This window comes from Vicia villosa, linkage group LG4, assembly GCF_029867415.1.
Source record: "Vicia villosa cultivar HV-30 ecotype Madison, WI linkage group LG4, Vvil1.0, whole genome shotgun sequence".
Taxonomy (NCBI): domain Eukaryota; kingdom Viridiplantae; phylum Streptophyta; class Magnoliopsida; order Fabales; family Fabaceae; genus Vicia; species Vicia villosa.
The window spans coordinates 116,397,479-116,419,124 of record NC_081183.1 but is presented as its reverse complement, the minus strand read 5'-3'; the positions used below and the strand labels follow the sequence as shown (position 1 = coordinate 116,419,124).

At 33.9% G+C, this 21,646-nt stretch overlaps 1 protein-coding gene and 1 long non-coding RNA gene across 2 annotated transcripts; both read left to right on the top strand.

Annotated features, from left to right (window-relative positions):
* Positions 1-588: 588 nt before the first annotated feature.
* LOC131599522 (BTB/POZ domain-containing protein At1g67900-like) lies at positions 589-3,367 on the top strand. Its single transcript, XM_058871845.1, has 4 exons — positions 589-789; positions 912-981; positions 1,158-2,336; positions 2,722-3,367. The coding sequence occupies exons 1-4, from the start codon at positions 731-733 to the stop codon at positions 3,232-3,234; spliced, it is 1,821 nt and encodes a 606-aa protein (XP_058727828.1). The 5' UTR covers positions 589-730; the 3' UTR covers positions 3,235-3,367.
* An 8,876-nt stretch (positions 3,368-12,243) lies between these two features.
* On the top strand, positions 12,244-14,476 carry LOC131599521 (uncharacterized). Its single transcript, XR_009282817.1, has 3 exons — positions 12,244-12,600; positions 12,679-12,758; positions 14,233-14,476. It is a non-coding gene; the product is annotated as an uncharacterized LOC131599521 (long non-coding RNA).
* The last annotated feature ends 7,170 nt before the right edge of the window (positions 14,477-21,646 follow it).

Here is a 21,646-nt window from a genome sequence, read left to right as displayed (position 1 = left end):
CACCTCTTAGTTGACATTTATACTCATATAATTGTCATTACATTTGTTTTAATATACGTAAAAATGTGATAGTGACTTGTAATAAAAAGATAGAGAAAAAGTTATGAATAAAAAATAATAATAGCATGATTTCTTCCATATTCGAAATGGAAGGGAGGTCGAATTTCCCTGAATGATTAAGAGAATCCATTCTCCTAATGGAAGAGGGTCTATATACACTCACCTAATCTTTTTCAATAAATTCTTTAACTTAGACTTTATTCCAACTCTAGAAAGATTCCATATATTTTATTAATATAATATTTTACATTATTTTATTCCTCATATTTTGTTGCAATTGTTGTTGCTCTACACTTAGTACATTACCAACTTTAACAACAACCCTCTAATTACATCTTAACCTTAATCTGTTACATTACAATTGTCATTTCACTTTAATAATCCAATTATAGCTTATTACCATTAAACATAAATAAATTAACTTCAAATTGTTTTAAAAATCCTAATTTTCGTTAATTAACCTTTTCTTTCTGCCACTCTTTATTTAAACTACTTTACATTATTTGTTCCCACAACAAACTTCTTGTTTTTCTTCTCTCTTCAAATCTCTTCAACTTTTCAATTCAATTTCCAACACTTCATAATAAACTTATGATAAATTCTTCATTGTGTAGATATCATATTATTCAACAAATAGAAGATATTATTAACATTAACATTTAACAAAGTTATGAAGTTTATGAAACTAGGTTCTCGTCCAGATACCTTCTACACTGCAGACTCAATAAGGTAATTTAATTTAATTTTTTTTCTTTCTATTTTTAGATTATGATATATTAGCTTATAGTAAGTAATATTCATTAATAACATGAATTTTTATTTTTATTTTTAATTTTATTTTGTATATTTAGGTCAATTTCTTCTGATGTTTCAAGTGACCTCATAATTCAAGTTAAAGGAACTAGATATCATCTTCATAAGGTATGTTTCTTAAAGTTTTTTGAAATATTTTGAAGTTTATGATACCAAAATTTTATGAAAATATTCAAAATCGATTAATTTTTGTCACCGCAGAACCAAACACATGCGTGTATGTAGATTTTTTTTTTTAATTGTTAGTTACGAGTATCTAAATATTTGATTTTGATTATGTTCAGTTTCCATTGTTATCAAAATGTTTGCATCTACAAAGATTGTGTTCGGAGTTACTTGATTCGCCGTTGAATCCTCAGATAGTACAATTACCCGATTTTCCGGGTGGAGTTGAAGCGTTTGAACTCTGCGCGAAATTCTGCTATAGGATTACAATCACTATTAGTCCTTACAACATTGTGGCTGCAAGATGTGCCGCGGAGTATTTGCAAATGACGGAAGATGCTGATAAGGGTAACTTGATCTACAAGCTAGAGGTTTTCTTCAATTCGTGCATACTTTACGGATGGAAAGACTCCATTGTGGTGCTACAGATGACGAAAGCGTTGTATTCGTGGTCGGAGGAGTTGTTGATTACGAATAGATGCATTGGAGCGGTTTGTTCGAAGGTTTTGAGAAAGGTTTGCAATGATGATGATGATTGGTCTTGTAGTGGAGTGGAAAGTTCGAGGGAACAATCGATGAGAAAAAGATGGTGGGGTGAAGATTTAGCGGAGTTGAGCATTGATCTTTATTGGAGAATCATGATTGCGCTAAAATCTGATGTAAGGATGCCTCTAAATCTCATAGGTGATGCTTTGATGATTTATGCGTCTAGATGGTTATTGAAAATCGGCTCTGATTCTGATTCGGGAAGTGAAATAGCTTCTTCGAAGAAAATTATGGTTTTGGAATCGATAGTGAATTTGCTTCCGGGTGAACAAGGCGCTGTTTCGTGTAGCTTTCTGATTAAGCTATTGAAAGTAGCCAATGTTTTGAACTCGTCTTCGTCTTCAAAGACGGAGTTAGTTAAAAGGGCAGGACTTCAATTGGAGGAAGCAACAGTTGATGATCTTTTAATGGTTTGTGATGTGGATTTGGTGATGAACTTGTTGGAAGAGTTTATGTTGCAATTAGGTCAAAGTCCTCCGACTAGTCCTGTAAAATCGAGGTTGGAACTTGATAAAAGGAGGTCGCGTTCGGCTGAGGATGTTGGTTTTGAATTGCAAGAGAGTAGAAGATCTTCATCGGTATCACATAGTTCGAAATTGAAAGTGGCGAAGCTTGTTGATAGTTATCTTCAAGAGATAGCTAAGGATGTGAATATGCCTTTGGAGAAGTTCGTCGCTATTGCGGAAGCGGTACCTGAATTTGCAAGATTTGATCATGATGATCTGTATAGTGCTATTGATACTTATCTCAGGGTAAGCAATTCAAGAACTTATTTTGTTTTCATAATTACCGCATTTTTGTCTACCGATAAAAATTAGAAATAATAACGTATAAACATAACACAGACACTAAACATGACACTGACACAGAAAATGAAATGATCAAATCACATGTCTCAGTGTCATGTTGGTCTGACTATGACATATGTCTGACACCAGACGTGTCTTTAATCTGATTTTTCTGTAATTTGGATAATATAGGTAGCTCATTCAAAGTGTAACTTTTAACACACTTAACTCGTGTCTTGGACATGACATATCAAGAGTCCTATATCTTGAGCATGACCCAAGTAAACCGATTGCGTTGGCCTAGCCGATCTTGAATAATCTCTGATAGATTATTTTTTGAAAAATGCAGGTTCATCCGGAACTCAATAAGAGCGAAAGGAAAAGACTATGCCGAGTTTTAGACTGCAAAAAACTGTCCATGAAATCATGTACGCACGCTGCACAGAACGATTTACTACCCCTAAGACTCGTTGTCCAGGTTCTCTTCTTTGAGCAAGCTAGAGCAGCAGCAGCATCAGATGGCAAACTCACCAAAATGCCAAGTAACATCAAAGCACTACTCGCTTCTTATGGAATCGATCCATCGACATATGCATCAGAATTAAGCAGAACTACAAGCATAAACACCGATGATAGTTGGAAAGCTAATTCATTCAAGGCACCAAAATCAACAAAGAACTCAACTCTTAGGATCGAAATAGTCGAGGATGATTTAGGCGAGTGTCCTCATATGGTATGCGACGGATTCGGAAAAAATTCTAGACTTAAAGCTTTATGTTCTCATCCTACTAAGCCTAAACGAATATTTAGTAAGTTTTGGTCTACCAATGGCAGCACAAGTTGCACAACTCAAAAGAATTGAGGATTTTTTTTTTCTACCATTTTTTCTGTTTGTCAATGATAAATTTAGGGTGTAGCACATTATACTGTATTTTTCTATGTAAAAGCTATGTAACTTTCAGGGAAAATCAATGAATCCAAATGTGCAGTGTTCATGTTATGTACCATATAATAAGCTTGATAATATCATTAGTTATTAGAAAATGGAATGCACCTACAATGGTGACTCTGATTTCATTCTATTTTTGTATATCTTTGCGAATGAGATTGTAGCCGCATTAATCATATTTAACCATCAAAATATCAAAGGTGGTTGCGATTTCATCTTAGATGTAAGTGATGAATAGTATGATCAATGGCTTTAAATTGTAGTCTGCAACCACAATTTATCTGTATTTTCCGTGTGATATAATGATTTGTGTCCATGAACATAATTTTGTCCTTAATGAATATATGTTAAAAAATGAATTGGAATTGGAATGTTGTCGCAAATAATTAAGGTTATGCATGCGCTTGTTTTGTTTTCATAGAAGCAGTGATTTGTCATTGACCTATTGTGGGTGGAACAACAATTCAATGTGTTATTATTGGTAGCAAAATTATGTGCATTATAATTTACAAACCCGACCAAAAAGCAGAACAGATAAACAAGAAATTATAAGATTTTTGGTTGTAAGATATGTTTGCTTCTACTAGAATATGTGTATTCTGCTTAATTTATTCCTACAAAATTAGATTGTATATTGTGATGTGAAATTCTTAACGCACTTTTTACGTTCAATACTATGACCCAATAGTTAGTTGTGGCAAAATAGTTTTGATCCACCGGACATGTCTGTTTTATCTGTATTTTTTCGTAAGGTGGACCAAGATTTTAGTCCACACCGTCTAATATGTCTGTCTCGTTGCGTTTTATGCGGGCACGAATATTTATAAGAGTTTTTGCAATTTTTAACCTTTAGAAATGCAAGACTTACTTGTCAATTCCGCATCGTCTCTATTTTTCCCCGGAGCGCACCAATATTTTAGGCCAACACCTTCAAATATATCTGCATCACCCTGTCCCGTTTTTTTAAAGCAGACTTAAATTGAACCTCGTCCATTTTTTTAAAGCAGACTTAAATTGAACGAGAATGTCTGTCTGCCACCCCTATCGATAGCATTTTTTTAAAGCAGACTTAAATTGAACGAGAATGTCTGTCTGCCACCCCTATCGATAGCAGAAACCACTAATAAGGTGGCGGCCCACCCCTAACGTCCAACACTAGGACCCGATAGCATAAACCACTAATAGAGTGCGGCTCAACAGATCTTAAATCAAACTCTAATATCATCTTAGATCCAACACTATATATACTGTAACTATATGTATATAGTGTATTATGTGAAACTCTTATCCGTTTCTAACTATATTATTTGATACAATAACACCATGAGTAAGTTTGTTTGTTTTTATGTTAATTATTTATGAATCTAGTTGACTTCTTAGTTGAAATACACTTATTCTATGGAGATCATTTTCAACCTCCTTTATACTCAAAATTCTTAACTAGTAAAAATTATTCGTTTTATATAATTATTAGATCGAATTATGTTCTTCCCTGATGAATGGCCAGTTAGTAACTAAAACAGACCCTCTAGGTTGTGAAAGAACTATACCTTTTGAGATTCAACGAAGCCATAACATAACTCATAAAGTCTTTAGTGGGGAACTGAAAGTGGTGGTCACATCATCATTGTTACAATCATGTTCACTAGTCATTATAGTTTCTTTGACCATGACTAACTATTTTATGAGCATGCTTGCATGAATTTCCTCCCATATATCATTGATTATTATGCTTTCGTGATGTGATTAGAATCAACTAAATTTGGTACGAACCTAGCTCATATTATGTATTATTGGTTTTGTCATAATAGGGATTCTTACCTAACTTACTTTATCATGGGATTAGTTTGGTTCCATAGTTGATATGTTTTATTTGATTAGAGATTTTGTTATTTAAATAGTGTATTTCTATTGTTAATAATGATTTATATAATGAATGATTGAAGAAACAATCCATTGATTCGGTTATAAATGTTTCTTCTTTTTAAGAGGTAAAATGATTCTTTCATTCTTTACTTCATTAGGTAATACATTTTGGAAGCTTCTTTCATTCTTTATTTCACTGGCTCGATTAGGACCGAGTAGCCCATTTTATCAGCTCTAAGTACATATTCCCGTTAAAAGAAGTAGATGTCTTATACATCAATTGTCTAACATGAAGAATGTTTTTATCAAAGTCAATTTTACCAATTTGAAATCTGATATAATTTCTTGTGTGCCAAACTTTCCAAAGAATTATTATAATGAGGGTCAAATCAAATTATGAATTTCAGAGCCCAATCTTCTACGTTCAATAAGCTTTCATAAGTGTTTTTATCAATACTTGTGCCAAAAAATACTTCATTTAATGGCAGAAAAATAAGGTGTACCTACATCTAAGAAATACGTTATTTTCAATTTCCACACAATGATTAAATATATAACACCTCGAAACCTCAAAACCATATGCACCTCCTTCAAATTAGGTTGTCTTATGTTGCAATAGCATTATGCATTGCTTTCTAAGTCATTAATGACTTAGATGGAGGTATGCAAGGATTCAAAATAAACTTTATTCAAGAAGGCTCAATGTGATCCCTCATTATACAATTGTACACATCTTTAAAAGATAGATCACCATTTGTAGATCATATCCAAATGAGTTTATCAATAGTAGTATTATCAAATGACTAGTTGATCTTTTAAAGAATTTCAACAATTTGAGGAGGCAAAATGGATAAACCATGAGTAATGTTCCATTTGATGTCTTGGAAAATGGAATTGACTTTAGCAGTTTGAATAAATCAAATATCCACTGACAGTGCTAGCTATAAATATTTAATTTTGTATTTTGATCAATTTGCAGTCCATAAATCAATGTCCTTACCATTACCAACCGATAAGTGGTATTTATACCGCTTATTGTGTGTTTTTAGTTGTAATGGTTATTTCCTTGTTTTATTTCTCTTTTACTTATTTCTAGTATAATTTTATGTATTCAGCTAATAAGGAGTGTCAACAGTTGAAACAGAATGAAAAGGGACATAAAAACACAAGACGAGGAGTCCCCTAGTACACAAAATCCTTGATCAACACGGGTGAGCCGTGTCATAGGGGCGGATGTACATGGAGGCCTACTGTGGCTAAAGCCACACCAGAATTTTTTCTGATTATATATATATACTATGTAAAGTGAGAGATTGTGTAGAGAGAATAATTTTACTAGAGAGAAAAAGGACGGAGGGAGGATAGGTTCTCAGGGGGTTGTATTTGTAATGTAGAACAAATTAAATATTAAAGAAAAATAGCAGTAGCTCTATCTAACTATATCTAGATGGTAATAATAATGCTAGGCAAATGTAAATGTGACCAAAACATGCTGAAACGTTAAGTTATACAAAAATAACATTCAACTTAGTTAAATATGAATTATTTTTAGTTAATTGATTTATTGTCATTTCATAATTGTTATATATGAAATATTTCAACTTGTTTATATATAAATATTTTTAGTTAATTGATTTATAGTGGTTAAATGACGTTCTTGTAACTTTTATAAAAAAGATGTCATTTTATCTCATTTTTATATAAAAAAAAAAGATAAATAATTTTTTTTATAAATACATTGCATTAAATAATATTATTTCTTATTTTCAGTTTTTAAAAACTAGACTGGAGGTCGAATCGGCAAGACTTTTGGTTCAAGGTTTATTTGGTTAAATTGGTTAAACCTACTGTTGAACCGTTTAGTAAATAAATTAAAAATATAAAGCTAAAGTTTATGAATAAGTGACATAATTATATGTTTACAAATTAATAAAATAAATATTAAAATCCATTACAAATTTAATACTATTGAGATCAATGATAGACATAATTATACCATATAATAGTACACTTAAAGAAACAAAACTATAATATAGTGTTATAACTTAAATAACTGGGTTGCTATTTTGTGTTAAAGCAAAATTTCTTTTGTGAAGGGAAAATATTTTAAGTACTAATGCTAACATAATAATTATTTTTAATTTTTTTATTAAAAAAGAATACTAAAATTGGCCAATAACGGACATTTCTTTGAACCAGACGGTTTTACAAAATCAGCTCTGGTTTCTTGATGCGAACGGTTTTAAGCGGTTCAATCCGGTTTTTTAGATTTTACTCTGATTTTGACTCACCTGTGGTTTTACAAAGCTGACTGAACTGGAGTCACCTCCGGTACCCGATCCAACGGTTGAACCAGACGGTTCAGTCCGATTTTAAAAACATTATTTTCAGTACAACTTAGTTTATAGTTTCTCTAACATTTAGCCACACCAATATGTAACGTCTGGATCCGCCTCTGCCGTGTCAGCTAACACATGTCGTGTTAACAGCAACACCCCCTCTCACACGTTGCAGCCGAGGACAACATGGGCGAGCCGTGTTTCCTGACACGACACCCCGTGTCAGCTAACACTACCCGTTTTGGGCCCATCTCCAACTACAATCTTTTGGCAATCTAACAATTTCCCCATTTTTGGTGTTCCAAACTGATCCATTGAAGTCCTTAAAAGTCTTCTTTAGTTACTAGAATGAAGTAAAGACTATTGATTGTATTTTTAGCTATAAGTAGTTTTGCGGTGAAAAATTGAGGCCAAAGCCATTGATTGACTTGACTCATTATTTTAGTGAAAGTCGTCACCGCACTTTATTGTTTCCAAAGAAAATGAGAAAAGAGCGAAATAAAACCCAAAGAAGTTTTTTAAATCAAAACTAATAAAACAAAGCAAGGATCTTAGATACGGGGGTTGATTATGAAAGGGGAAGGTGTTAGCACCTGTCACATCTGTGCCACATGAACCTTTTTGTAAATCTATGTTAAAAGAATTGTGTGCAAAAGGAAGTTTTTGGTTTTAAAAAATTATGCTCGGCAAGACATCGCATTTGTGCCCACATATCTACTGAGTACAATGGAGAATTCAGAGCATTTGTAGTTCTACTCAAAAAGAAAACAAAGGTTTTGTTAAAAAAATGGATAGGCATTTTATCATCCTAGAGGAGAAAACTCAGTCAACCATGCTTGAACATGAGAACAAATAGATTCTTTGCATCACAAATGAAATAAGGGATCCAACTTGGATAGAATCAACAAGTATGTCACTAGCTATTTCAAGTGGAAAAGAATAAATCATATGAACAATTTAGCGGTATGTTAAGCAATCACTAAGTAACTTATATAGAAGTCACCCTACAACGAGACCGGTCAAAAACAATTTATGTGTTTATGAACAAGTTAGAAAAATGATATAGAAGATCATTCTCCAAGAACTTGCAATACATGTAAGACAACGAACAAAATGATCCAGACTAAGTCTAAATCAAAAGTCAAAGAACAAAGGGATTGTGATGAAAAGGGAGGGGAATGGATCAAAAAAGTTGAAACACAAGTCCAAATGAATTCCTTTGGATCATTTGGAATTTCATTTTAATGATCCATTAGAGGAATGGTAGAACATAGCCTCCACACAATGGATTCATCAAGACTTTCACCCACAAATCAAAAGAAAAGAGAAAGAGAAAAACAAATCAAAGCAAAATAAGAAAATATGTCTCCAACGAATCTCTGAATCAAATATTTATAAAAAAGGGACTATGAAGAAGAATTCTACAACAATTCTCACGCACACAAAACAAGAGCGCTAAAAAATGTGTCAAAGTTATAATTTATCTCTTAGGTGATTTTGTGCTATAATTTGTGTAAACATCACAGTTGTGATATAGCTTTTTATAAGTTATGGTTTGATCTTAAGAAGACGTTGACAATTGTCTTCGTGTTTTATAATCAGATTTGATTAGTGGGATTAAGACCTCGTTTGAAAGAGGTGAAACCACCTTGACAGGTGGAATGGAGTAGCTTTGATTTCAAGCGAACCGGGATAACCAACGTGTTTTAAAGTTTTATTTTTGAAAACCCTCATTCAAACCCCCTTTCTTGTGTTTTTCACTCCTTCAATTGGCATCAGAGTGCCTGGTTCTGGGTGCTAATAGTTAATTGCGTCAAAAAAAGATCCTAACAAGAAAAACACTATGGAAAAACAAGTTCAAAACAACAACAACAACAACAACTTTGATGAGAAAGACAGAATTAGCGCCAGACCTCTAATCTTCGATGGTGAAAACTTCGATTACTGGAAAGACATAATCAAAAGTTTCTTTCTACGTTATAATGCTGATCTCTGGGGACATGGTAATTGATGGCTACACTCATCCAGTCGATGCAAGCGGACAGAAGATCGAGAGAAAGAAGATGACGGATCAATAAAAGAAAGATTTCAAAAATCATCACAAGGCCAGAACAATCCTATTGAATGCTATCTCATACACTGAGTATGAGAAGATCACAAACAGAGATTTGGGTCAGAACATCCTTGAATCTCTCTGAATGACGCATGAAGGTAACACTCAAGTCAAAGAGACCAAAGCTCTTGTACTCATTTAGAAGTATGAGGCATTCAAGATGGAAGAAGATGAAACAATTGAGACAATGTTCTCAAGGTTTCAAATTCTAGTCGTTGGATTAAAATTTTTAGACAAAGGGTATTCAATAGCAGATCATGTCAAGAAAATCATCAGAAGTTTACCCAAGAAGTGGAGACCTATGGTCACAGCTGTAGCAGGGGAAAATTAAGATCAAAGACATTGATTGACTTGACTCATTAATTTAGGGAAAGTCGCCACCGCGCTTTATTGTTTCCAAAGGAAAAGGAAAAAGAGCGAAATAAAACTCAAAATAAGTTTTTAAATCAAAACTAATAAAAGGACAAAGATACTAGGTACGGGGATTGATTATGCAAGGGGAAGGTATTAGCACCCCTCACATCTGTGGTACTCCACAGGAATCTTTTTTGTAAATCTGTATTAAAAAGAATTGTGCACGAAAGAAAGGTTTGTGTTTGGTTTTAAGATTATCCTCGACAAGACATTAAATCTTGTGCCTACATACCTCATAAGTACAATGGAGAATTCAGAGCAACTGTAGTTCTTCATAAAAGGGAAACAAAGATTTTGGTTTAAAAATACGATAGACACTTGATTGTCATAGGGGAGAAAACTCAGCCCATCATTCTTAAACATGAGAACAGATGGAACCTTTGCATCACAAATGAAAAAAGGGCTCCAACTTCAATAAATAAAAAAGTATGCCACTAGCTCTTTTAAGTTGAAAAGAATCCATCATATCAATCAATATCAAGGCCTATTGGGGGATTACATCTCCACTAAAATAATCATTCCTATCTAAACTTTTAGAAATAGGATTTAAAGAAAGGCCACAAAGGGAAAAAGGTTTTTTTAAAGAAAGTTTTAAAAAGAGTTTTGAAAGAGTTTTCAAACATAAGAAGATTTTGAAAAAGAGAGGACACTACAGAAAAAAAGGTCTCCTGCCATGCCCAGGAAACCGAGGCTATATGCAAAATAACTGTGGCGTAACACTGAGGCCACGGTTTGGCCACGGAAATCCACGGAAATCAAACTTTCCAAAGCATATCATACAACAATCTCATTTTGTGATCCCTTCTCATTCCTTGACATTAACTGCAAATACACTTCGCAGCCAAAATCCCGGTTACGAATCTTTCCTGAAACCTCTATTTTTAACCAAAGAACACATTTCGTTCATAGTTTTAAAAACCCGCCCGCATTTGAAACCATATTAATCACTATATTTGACAACAATTCCACACTCAACAATCCACAATATCTAGAATTACACTCAATGTCAAAACCACAATTTAAAACACAAAATCCTAAATCCAAAAAAATAATAAATAATATAAATTAAAAGCAAAGACTTAGAAGCATACTCATTTCCAGCAGAAGTAGCAAGCTCAAGACCCTTAAACAAGACTTGTTTCTGAGGTTGAATAGCTCCAAGAAGCAGATAACACTGACTCAACAAACTATAAGCTCTACACTTCAATTCAAAACACCTAGGTATAGACTTCAAAAGCAATTGCTACATCAACAACAACAACAACAAAATCAATTAAAAAAAAGCGTTAATCGAACGAATTCGAAGGATTGAGAAGTTACTAACGGCGCGTTCGAGGTGAGTTTTAGTGTGATTAGCGTTGTGAGAATGATGAAGAAGGATTGAAGCGATTCGAAAAGCGCCTCCGATGGGTGATACGAAGAGGTTTGCGAGTGGGCGTGAAGATTTTTTGAGTTTCAATTGGAAAGTTATGGTTGAGACGGAGGAAATTGATGGGAGGGATTGTTTTACTGATGGAGAAGATGATGAGATCTTGATTCGGTTCTCTGCGCCGATTGAAGATACAAGAAGTAAAATTAGGTCAGACGCATCTCACCTATATTTAGGTTTTCAATTTATTTATTTTTTAATATAAAAAATAGAAAAAGAAAATAAATAATGGGAGGGAAACTTAAAAAAAAAAAAAAGAGGGAAGTTTTAGCGGGATGTATTTTTTTGGATTTAGACCACAGTTTCTTGTCAAAATTATATGGCTGCGGTTTTCCTTTGCGGCTTAAAATATCTGCAGTTGCATAACCGTGGCAAGTTGAAGAAAAGGTCACAGTTTCCCACTCCGGATTCAATATTTTATAAAATAAATCTACGATTTGAAAACTCTGGCCAAATCATGTATGTGGCCACAGTTTTTGAGCTGTGGAAAAATTTAGCGTGGCCGTAGGCCATATTTCTAGTAGTGAGATTTTCAAAATTTAAGAAGATATGAGGAGATGAAGGGACTATCATAAAGCATAAAAGTAAAAGCTAACGATAAGAACAATCTAACCAAGTAAGAATCCAACACTTGATGTAACATCCCGATTTTTATTAATATTTTTATTAATTATATTAGTAATTATATTATTTGGTGTTTTAATAATTGCTTATTTATTTAGTTATTATGTGATATAATAATTATTTGAAATATTTAATTGTATGTGTGTTTGTGTTAGTGTTATTTGGGTTTATTAAGTTGTATGAGAGATATAGCTAAATGGGCCTAAGTGATAGAAACATAATGGATGGATTGGTGGGTTAAGCCCAATTGACATAAGTGAGATAGTAAGAGAAGGTTAGGGTTTTAGAGGTTACTATTTTCATTTGGGGGAAAAGATAGGAAGAAGAGAAAAGAGGCAAAAGGGAAGAGAACAATGGTGGAAGAGAAAAGCTAGAAGAAACCTCATTTTCGCAGCAAGTTTCAGCATTGATTCACCTTAGCAAAACGGATGTATCTCTCAATCCAACCGTTGGATCGTCGCGTGGTTTTGTCACAACGTTCCTGACTCATAGAGGTAAGTTCTGACCGGAGCGATTTTGATTTTGAGGATTTTAAGTTCGTCTGATAAGCTGATTTCCGAACTGGTTTTTAGGTGTGTCTCCAAATTATGTTTGAAGGATTTATTTTGGAGAAAAGCTTAGAGCTATGGTGAAAGATTTCATATTTGCCAAGGTAAGGGTGGGGTTCTTTCATGCTAAAGGGTTGTATGATAGTATGTTATAGTGGGTTTAATTATATACTTTGATATCCATGTTCTTCTATGTTGCAATTTTGGGTATTTGATGATTGTTGGAATGTGATGATATAAATGTGATAAGTTGTGTGCAATTGATAATCTATGTGTATTAGATTGTTATGTTTGTTGTGAGTAAACCATTGATAGTGAAATAATGGGTTTTGTTATAGAATTGGAAAATAATGGAATAGAAATATAATAGTTGAATTGAAATTAATATAGTTTAATTATTAATTGGATAGTTAAATTATTAGTTGAATTGATTCCAATAAGTCTATGTGATTGGAATATACTTGAACTTGGACCAATTATTCGATTTATCGGTAAATTACGGTATTTTGAAAAATTGTTTGTAATTGTGTTTTGGCTTGAATATGTATGTTGAGAAATATATATTGTCATGCCAATGATGTTGTTTTGATATTGATTCTTTATGGTTAGTTGGTTAGCATTAATTCTAATGACTAATTGCTTGATGTTGAAAATGTGTGTTCGTGTATAATTGACAAAAATGAGAATTAACATGAGATAGTATGATTACTAATGTTAATTGGATTGTGTGAATCGTAATTGATTAATTGGCCTCTCATATGTGAATGATATGTGTGTGTGTTGTGTACAATTGGTGGATAATTCATAGAGTTGAATTATTGTGATATGTGGAAAGTTAAGATGGTAGAGATGATCTTAATTGCATATATTTGTGAGATTGTACATACATTCATATCATAGTGTGCCTTGAAACATAGGTGGAATTGCTTTGAAACACAAGCGTGGCTTGGATTCTAGAGTGAATCGGAAAGCGGTAAACTATATGTTTACATTTGGTGGCTTTGGTCTTGTCCGGATCTGAAGCGTGGCTAGATTCTATATGAATCGGAAGCGGTGGAACTTTGGGTCCATATTGGGTACCACATGCATAGAGTCACATGTCTTGCATTGAGTTACATTGGAGTTATGTTATGTTTGAATATATGTAATTATGTGATTAGGTGATTGTTATGTGTGCATGAGATGTGATAATTAAATTTGGTGATGTTTGATACATGATTTTGGTGATATATGTAAATGAAACGTATATGAAGAGAATGCAAATATATATATGTATTAATGATATATGTATATATGTGGAATATATGAACCATGTTTTGCCATTGTTGATAGTTGTATTAATTTACGTTGTGATTATGAAGTATATGTTATTATGTGCTTGAATGACATACTTGTAAACTTGAATACATTGTTATAGTTGATAGTTAACATTATTGTTGTGATGCAAATTGCTTATATTGAGAAGTGGTGAATTGTGTATGATTTTATCCTTGCTATATGTATTATCATACTTTCCTTTATAATGTTTGATATCTCACCCCTTCTGCTGATGTTTCCCCTACCATGGGAAATGGGCAGGTACTCAAGTATAGCTGTGGAAGTTTGTAGATTCACCGTGTCTGGTTGGTGTGTCGCTCTGATACGTAGCACTCGGGGGTTGTCTATATTGTTGTTTATATGTTGTTCATGTTTTAGTTGTTGAGTTCCAAATTGGATAATGAGAAGTACTATGATGTTTGAAGTTGTTTCCGATTAAATAAGATGATTTGTTTATAAATTCGAATGTTATGATTCCGCTGCATATTAAAATGAAGTTGGTTTGTCTAAGAGCTGTTATAAGTTGTTTTGTGCTTCTCTGAGATTAAAGTGCTATGTATCTGTTCATGAGTTGTTTATAGGAAGTAAATGTGATATCCCAAATGCATTGGTGATAGTTTTTAAAATACTCTGATTTCTCGCATGATATTTTTGGGTAGAATTTGGGGTGTTACATTAGTGGTATCAGAGCAGGTCGGTCCGTCCGGCCAAGTTGTCGAGTCAATTGAGTTGTGTGACAGTTGAATGATGTTAGTGTTTTATTCCTTAGTACGTGACATGTGTGTGAAACACTGTTGGTACTTGTTCGTTTTGTTGCAGGGTTAGTTTGAGCGAAGTAGGGAAGAAGCTGTGCTTCTTGGATATGTTTCAGTTGTAAGTTATTGGTGCAATATATTTCTTAAGGAGACAGAGCAGGCAGTGTAAAAGTTTATTGGTTTTCGAATTCGAAGGTACCATGGATTTAAGATTTTGGTTGTTTAACAAGTCGGAACGTCTTGGAATAAGGACAATTGTTATAAGATGGAATTTAGGAAGTTGTCATATTCAGCATTATTGGTGGACTGTGAAGTTATTAGTTTAAGTAACCGTTGTGTAGGATGTTGATGTAAGAATAATTATTAAGCGACGAATTACGGTAGACCTTGTCAAGGGATCATTGGCAAGAGATTGGAAAAGTTGTCGAAGTTGTTGGAACGTTCAAGTCGGAGTTAGAAATGCGAAGGGACGAGTATGATTCCAAGAATAAAAAGTGTTGATAGTGGTGTAAAGGAATTATGTTCTAATGTTATCACAAGGTGTGTGTTAGCATGTTCAGATAATTTTGGGAGTTAATGAAGTATGGTACTTTTGGTGACGTAAAGGATTCTATTGCAGTTAAGTAACGATGGTTTACGCTACCATTATGGTTGTCGGCTATCTATTGACAAATTGAGGAACTGATCACTCTTAATCTCTTGTTGATAGTAGACGGAATCGTATTGGAATGAGATAGACTTGTCTTACCAGCTTGATAATATTGGAAGTGAATAAGTCTGTGCAAGATGGTGCGATGTTGTTAAAGTTGTTTGCAACTTTGGATGTTCATGAGGAAATAACGATTGGGGGATTATCGATAGTTGGCGCATTTGCATAAGTGTTTCCTGAATATGTAAGTGATTTACCGTCAGAAAGAAAAGTTGAGTTTTCGATCGATCTAGTTCCTGGAACTAGTCTTGTATCGAGGACTCCATATAGGATGTCTGCTTATGATGTTGAAAGAGTTGAAGAGTCAACTTGAAGATTTGTTTGAGGAGAGGTTGATTCGTTCGAGTGTGTCGTCTAGAGGTGCATATGTTTTTGTTGGTTAAGAAGAAGGAAGGTTTTGCAAGGCTTTATGTTGAAACAAAAAGGACAAGTTGTAGCTTATGCTCCAAAGCAACTTAAGATTCATGAGAGAAATTATCTGACGCAAGATTTTGAGTTATCCGCCGTTGTTTTTGTTTTAAAACTTTGAAGGCAATACTTATTTGGATCGAGATTCGATGTGTATAGTGACTACAAGAGTTTGAAGTATTTGCTTGATCAGAAAGAGTTGAATATGAGACAGAGAAGGTGGTTGGAATTCTTGAAGGACTAGGATTTTGCTTTGAATTATCATCCGGGAAAAGCGAACGTTGTAGCCAATGCATTGAGTAGGAAATAATTGCATATGTCTATGTTGATGATTCAAGAATTGGAATTGTTGGAATAATTTCGAGATTTGAGTTTGGTATGTTGAAGCTTACTTGTGGTATTCTTGATGAGATTAGAGAAGGTCAGAAATCGGATTTGAAATTGGTTGACAAGATGAAATTGATTGATTGAGGATAAGGTGATAATTTTCGGATTGACGAGAACGGTGTCATGAGATGTCGTGATTGAATTTGTATTCCAGATGTTTCGGATTTGAAAAAGAGAATTTTTGGGATGAAGGTCATCAAAGTGGTTGAGTAATTATCCTTGTGCTACTAAGATGTATCAAGACTTGAGAAAGTTATTTTTGTGGCGAGGTATGAAGAAGGATATTGCGGAATTTGTGTATTAGTGTTTGACTTGTCAGAAGTCAAAGATTGAACATCAGAAACCGTCTGGTTTGATGCAACCGTTGTCCATTCCTGAGTGGAAGTGGGATAACATTTCTATGGATTTGTTTTGGGTTTCTCTAGGAAATCGATTAATTGTGAGGCAATTTGGGTCATTGTAGATGGATTGACGAATTTTGCTCACTCTATTCCGATAAGCAGGGATTATCCAATGGAGAGACTTGCAAAGTTGTATTTTGAAAAGATTGTGAGTTGGCATGGTATTCCATCGAGTGTTGTTTCTGATAGAGATCCGAAGTTTACTTCTAGATTTTGGAAAGTTTTGTAGAGTACTTTGATTATTAAGTTGTGTTTGAGTTTTGTTTATCATCCGCAAGCTGATGGTCAAACGGAGAAGACGATTCAGTAACTTGAGGATCTTTTGAGAGCTTGTATTTTGAAGCTTTGTATGGTCGAAGGTGTGGAACGCCTTTGTGTTCGTGTGATTCTGGGGGAGAGTAAGTGTAGTTTTGGAGATGAGATGCTTGTGTCGATGGTATTTTCGAGGACGAAAATATTCTAAGTAGGGGAGAGTTGTAACATCCCGATTTTTATTAATATTTTTATTAATTATATTAGTAATTATATTATTTGGTGTTTTAATAATTGCTTATTTATTTAGTTATTATGTGATATAATAATTATTTGAAATATTTAATTGTATGTGTGTTTGTGTTAGTGTTATTTGGGTTTATTAAGTTGTATGAGAGATATAGCTAAATGGGCCTAAGTGATAGAAACATAATGGATGGATTGGTGGGTTAAGCCCAATTGACATAAGTGAGATAGTAAGAGAAGGTTAGGGTTTTAGAGGTTACTATTTTCATTTGGGGGAAAAGATAGGAAGAAGAGAAAAGAGGCAAAAGGGAAGAGAACAATGGTGGAAGAGAAAAGCTAGAAGAAACCTCATTTTCGCAGCAAGTTTCAGCATTGATTCACCTTAGCAAAACGGATGTATCTCTCAATCCAACCGTTGGATCGTCACGTGGTTTTGTCACAACGTTCCTGACTCATAGAGGTAAGTTCTGACCGGAGCGATTTTGATTTTGAGGATTTTAAGTTCGTCTGATAAGCTGATTTCCGAACTGGTTTTTAGGTGTGTCTCCAAATTATGTTTGAAGGATTTATTTTGGAGAAAAGCTTAGAGCTATGGTGAAAGATTTCATATTTGCCAAGGTAAGGGTGGGGTTCTTTCATGCTAAAGGGTTGTATGATAGTATGTTATAGTGGGTTTAATTATATACTTTGATATCCATGTTCTTCTATGTTGCAATTTTGGGTATTTGATGATTGTTGGAATGTGATGATATAAATGTGATAAGTTGTGTGCAATTGATAATCTATGTGTATTAGATTGTTATGTTTGTTGTGAGTAAACCATTGATAGTGAAATAATGGGTTTTGTTATAGAATTGGAAAATAATGGAATAGAAATATAATAGTTGAATTGAAATTAATATAGTTTAATTATTAATTGGATAGTTAAATTATTAGTTGAATTGATTCCAATAAGTCTATGTGATTGGAATATACTTGAACTTGGACCAATTATTCGATTTATCGGTAAATTACGGTATTTTGAAAAATTGTTTGTAATTGTGTTTTGGCTTGAATATGTATGTTGAGAAATATATATTGTCATGCCAATGATGTTGTTTTGATATTGATTCTTTATGGTTAGTTGGTTAGCATTAATTCTAATGACTAATTGCTTGATGTTGAAAATGTGTGTTCGTGTATAATTGACAAAAATGAGAATTAACATGAGATAGTATGATTACTAATGTTAATTGGATTGTGTGAATCGTAATTGATTAATTGGCCTCTCATATGTGAATGATATGTGTGTGTGTTGTGTACAATTGGTGGATAATTCATAGAGTTGAATTATTGTGATATGTGGAAAGTTAAGATGGTAGAGATGATCTTAATTGCATATATTTGTGAGATTGTACATACATTCATATCATAGTGTGCCTTGAAACATAGGTGGAATTGCTTTGAAACACAAGTGTGGCTTGGATTCTAGAGTGAATCGGAAAGCGGTAAACTATATGTTTACATTTGGTGGCTTTGGTCTTGTCCGGATCTGAAGCGTGGCTAGATTCTATATGAATCGGAAGCGGTGGAACTTTGGGTCCATATTGGGTACCACATGCATAGAGTCACATGTCTTGCATTGAGTTACATTGGAGTTATGTTATGTTTGAATATATGTAATTATGTGATTAGGTGATTGTTATGTGTGCATGAGATGTGATAATTAAATTTGGTGATGTTTGATACATGATTTTGGTGATATATGTAAATGAAACGTATATGATGAGAATGCAAATATATATATGTATTAATGATATATGTATATATGTGGAATATATGAACCATGTTTTGCCATTGTTGATAGTTGTATTAATTTACGTTGTGATTATGAAGTATATGTTATTATGTGCTTGAATGACATACTTGTAAACTTGAATACATTGTTATAGTTGATAGTTAACATTATTGTTGTGATGCAAATTGCTTATATTGAGAAGTGGTGAATTGTGTATGATTTTATCCTTGCTATATGTATTATCATACTTTCCTTTATAATGTTTGATATCTCACCCCTTCTGCTGATGTTTCCCCTACCATGGGAAATGGGCAGGTACTCAAGTATAGCTGTGGAAGTTTGTAGATTCACCGTGTCTGGTTGGTGTGTCGCTCTGATACGTAGCACTCGGGGGTTGTCTATATTGTTGTTTATATGTTGTTCATGTTTTAGTTGTTGAGTTCCAAATTGGATAATGAGAAGTACTATGATGTTTGAAGTTGTTTCCGATTAAATAAGATGATTTGTTTATAAATTCGAATGTTATGATTCCGCTGCATATTAAAATGAAGTTGGTTTGTCTAAGAGCTGTTATAAGTTGTTTTGTGCTTCTCTGAGATTAAAGTGCTATGTATCTGTTCATGAGTTGTTTATAGGAAGTAAATGTGATATCCCAAATGCATTGGTGATAGTTTTTAAAATACTCTGATTTCTCGCATGATATTTTTGGGTAGAATTTGGGGTGTTACACTTGACATAAAGAAATTAATGTAGACTTCCCATCCTTTGGATTTACAAACCAAGCAATCTGAATACCAAGTACCAGATGAAATAAGCCCCAGATGAACATAACATCTCCATATTCATAACTTGTACAGGGTTTTGGAAATGCACCATAAGAACTTGAGACATAATTGGACAGAGTAACAGTTGTATACAGAATAATTCGTAATCATAATGTCTTGGAATTAACCCTCAAGGACTTTATACAGAATATGGAACTCAAATAACCTGCACACTGTTTACGGTGATTTCCGGTAAACAACCGCTAGTCTTCCAAACTATAATAAATATGATTTGGTTACTCGCAGGATCGACTAGATTGATCCTAGGACATAGTCAAACAAAAGGTTTATTGATGTGATTTGGTTCATACCTGTTTGTTTTGATTTCGAGAAATTTATGTTCAAATGACTAATCATTCGAGATAACGCTGGTTATATGAGTTAGTGTAACTTCGACGCATAAATCGTAATAAGAAAGCATGTAAATTGCGAGAATGTAAATTGCAAGAAAATTAACATGCAAGAATATAAGTCGCAAGAAAATAAACTGCAGGAAAGTAATGTGCATAAAATTAAATGACTTCGAAAGTAAAAGTTAAACAAGGAAAGTAAATTGCAGGAAACGAAAAGATATTTGATGAAAGTAAATACACATGTATTCAAATTGGTGGTGTCATACGTACATTTCTCAGCGAACTCTTTCTCTTAACACTTGATACTTGAGCGATATGTGAGTGATTTGTACAAAATGAACACACGAAATCCTATCATTAAGACTCCTATTTATACTAAATTTGACCCTAACGGTCATACAATAATCTAATGCCACGTTATCCATGAGAACTCTGGGGATGCCATCTGTCTATGTGCAGTTTATAGAAATCGTTTCGCAAATCAAACCTTCCCGCTCAAGTCCTTTTCGACATGTGGCTATATAGTTATATTCGAAAATGTTACGGAAACACATTAAGCTCCAGTACTTTATGTAATTTTTCCGCGAAATGTCTAAGTCTTGGCAAAGATATCTTCCGTGTTAGCTTCGATACTTCTCTCCTTCGTTTCAACTTAGACTTTTTCTTGAAGCATGGCCATCAGTAGCCATTTTTTTAAATCTTCGAAGATGGTCATCAGAAACCATCATTCTTCGAACTTAAAACCTTCGAAGATCAACTTCTTAAACAAAATCTCCAGCTAACAAATTGCCCCCAATAAATGCCTGTTTCGACAAACGAGAGAAATGGGCGTTTCTTGCCATGATGGGATTTCGTTTTGTTTTCTTAGAGTCCCGAGACTAATAATTGACGTCATAATCAATTATGACTCTATTTCCAAAACGTCTTGTCGCTTTCAAAAACGTCTCCTCAACAGTTACATTCCCACGTCTTGACCTTACTTTATGATCATTACTCCTATATCCTAGGAATAGAGCTGGTGACTATTCGACCGCCGTTGGATTAAATCAATGCTTGTCGCGTGTCCTTTAGTTTTTACCCAAAAGATTTAAAAGGGTTTCCGTTAAACCTTTAAATACTTAGTCTTTTCCTCTCTTTTCCCATTCAGTTCTATTCCTTCAAACTCTTTTCAGAAAAGACCGTACTTAGTTGCCTCCAAACTTCTTCCTCAAATCTAACATCTTTCAATGGCGTCTTCTTCAAATGCTCTCCAACCAGTTCTGAAGCTTCAGAAACCTATGCAAATGGGGAACCAAGAATACATACCAAATCCGAATACTGCGGAGGAACGCGCCATTTACGCTTCTCAAGTAATCATCCCTTTTGAACTTTCTGAAAAAACTTATGCTTTCATGGGCCCGTTACCAGGAGAAAGTAGTTCATCAAATAAATTCTTTCCTGCGTATTATAAGACTAGGCCTCTGGTTAGCAAGATTAAAATAGACGATGAAGGTAATCCAATCTCAGAGGATTCTAACCCTGCAGAAGGGGCTTCGACTGCGCCTCCCGTAGCCTTAGAGAAAA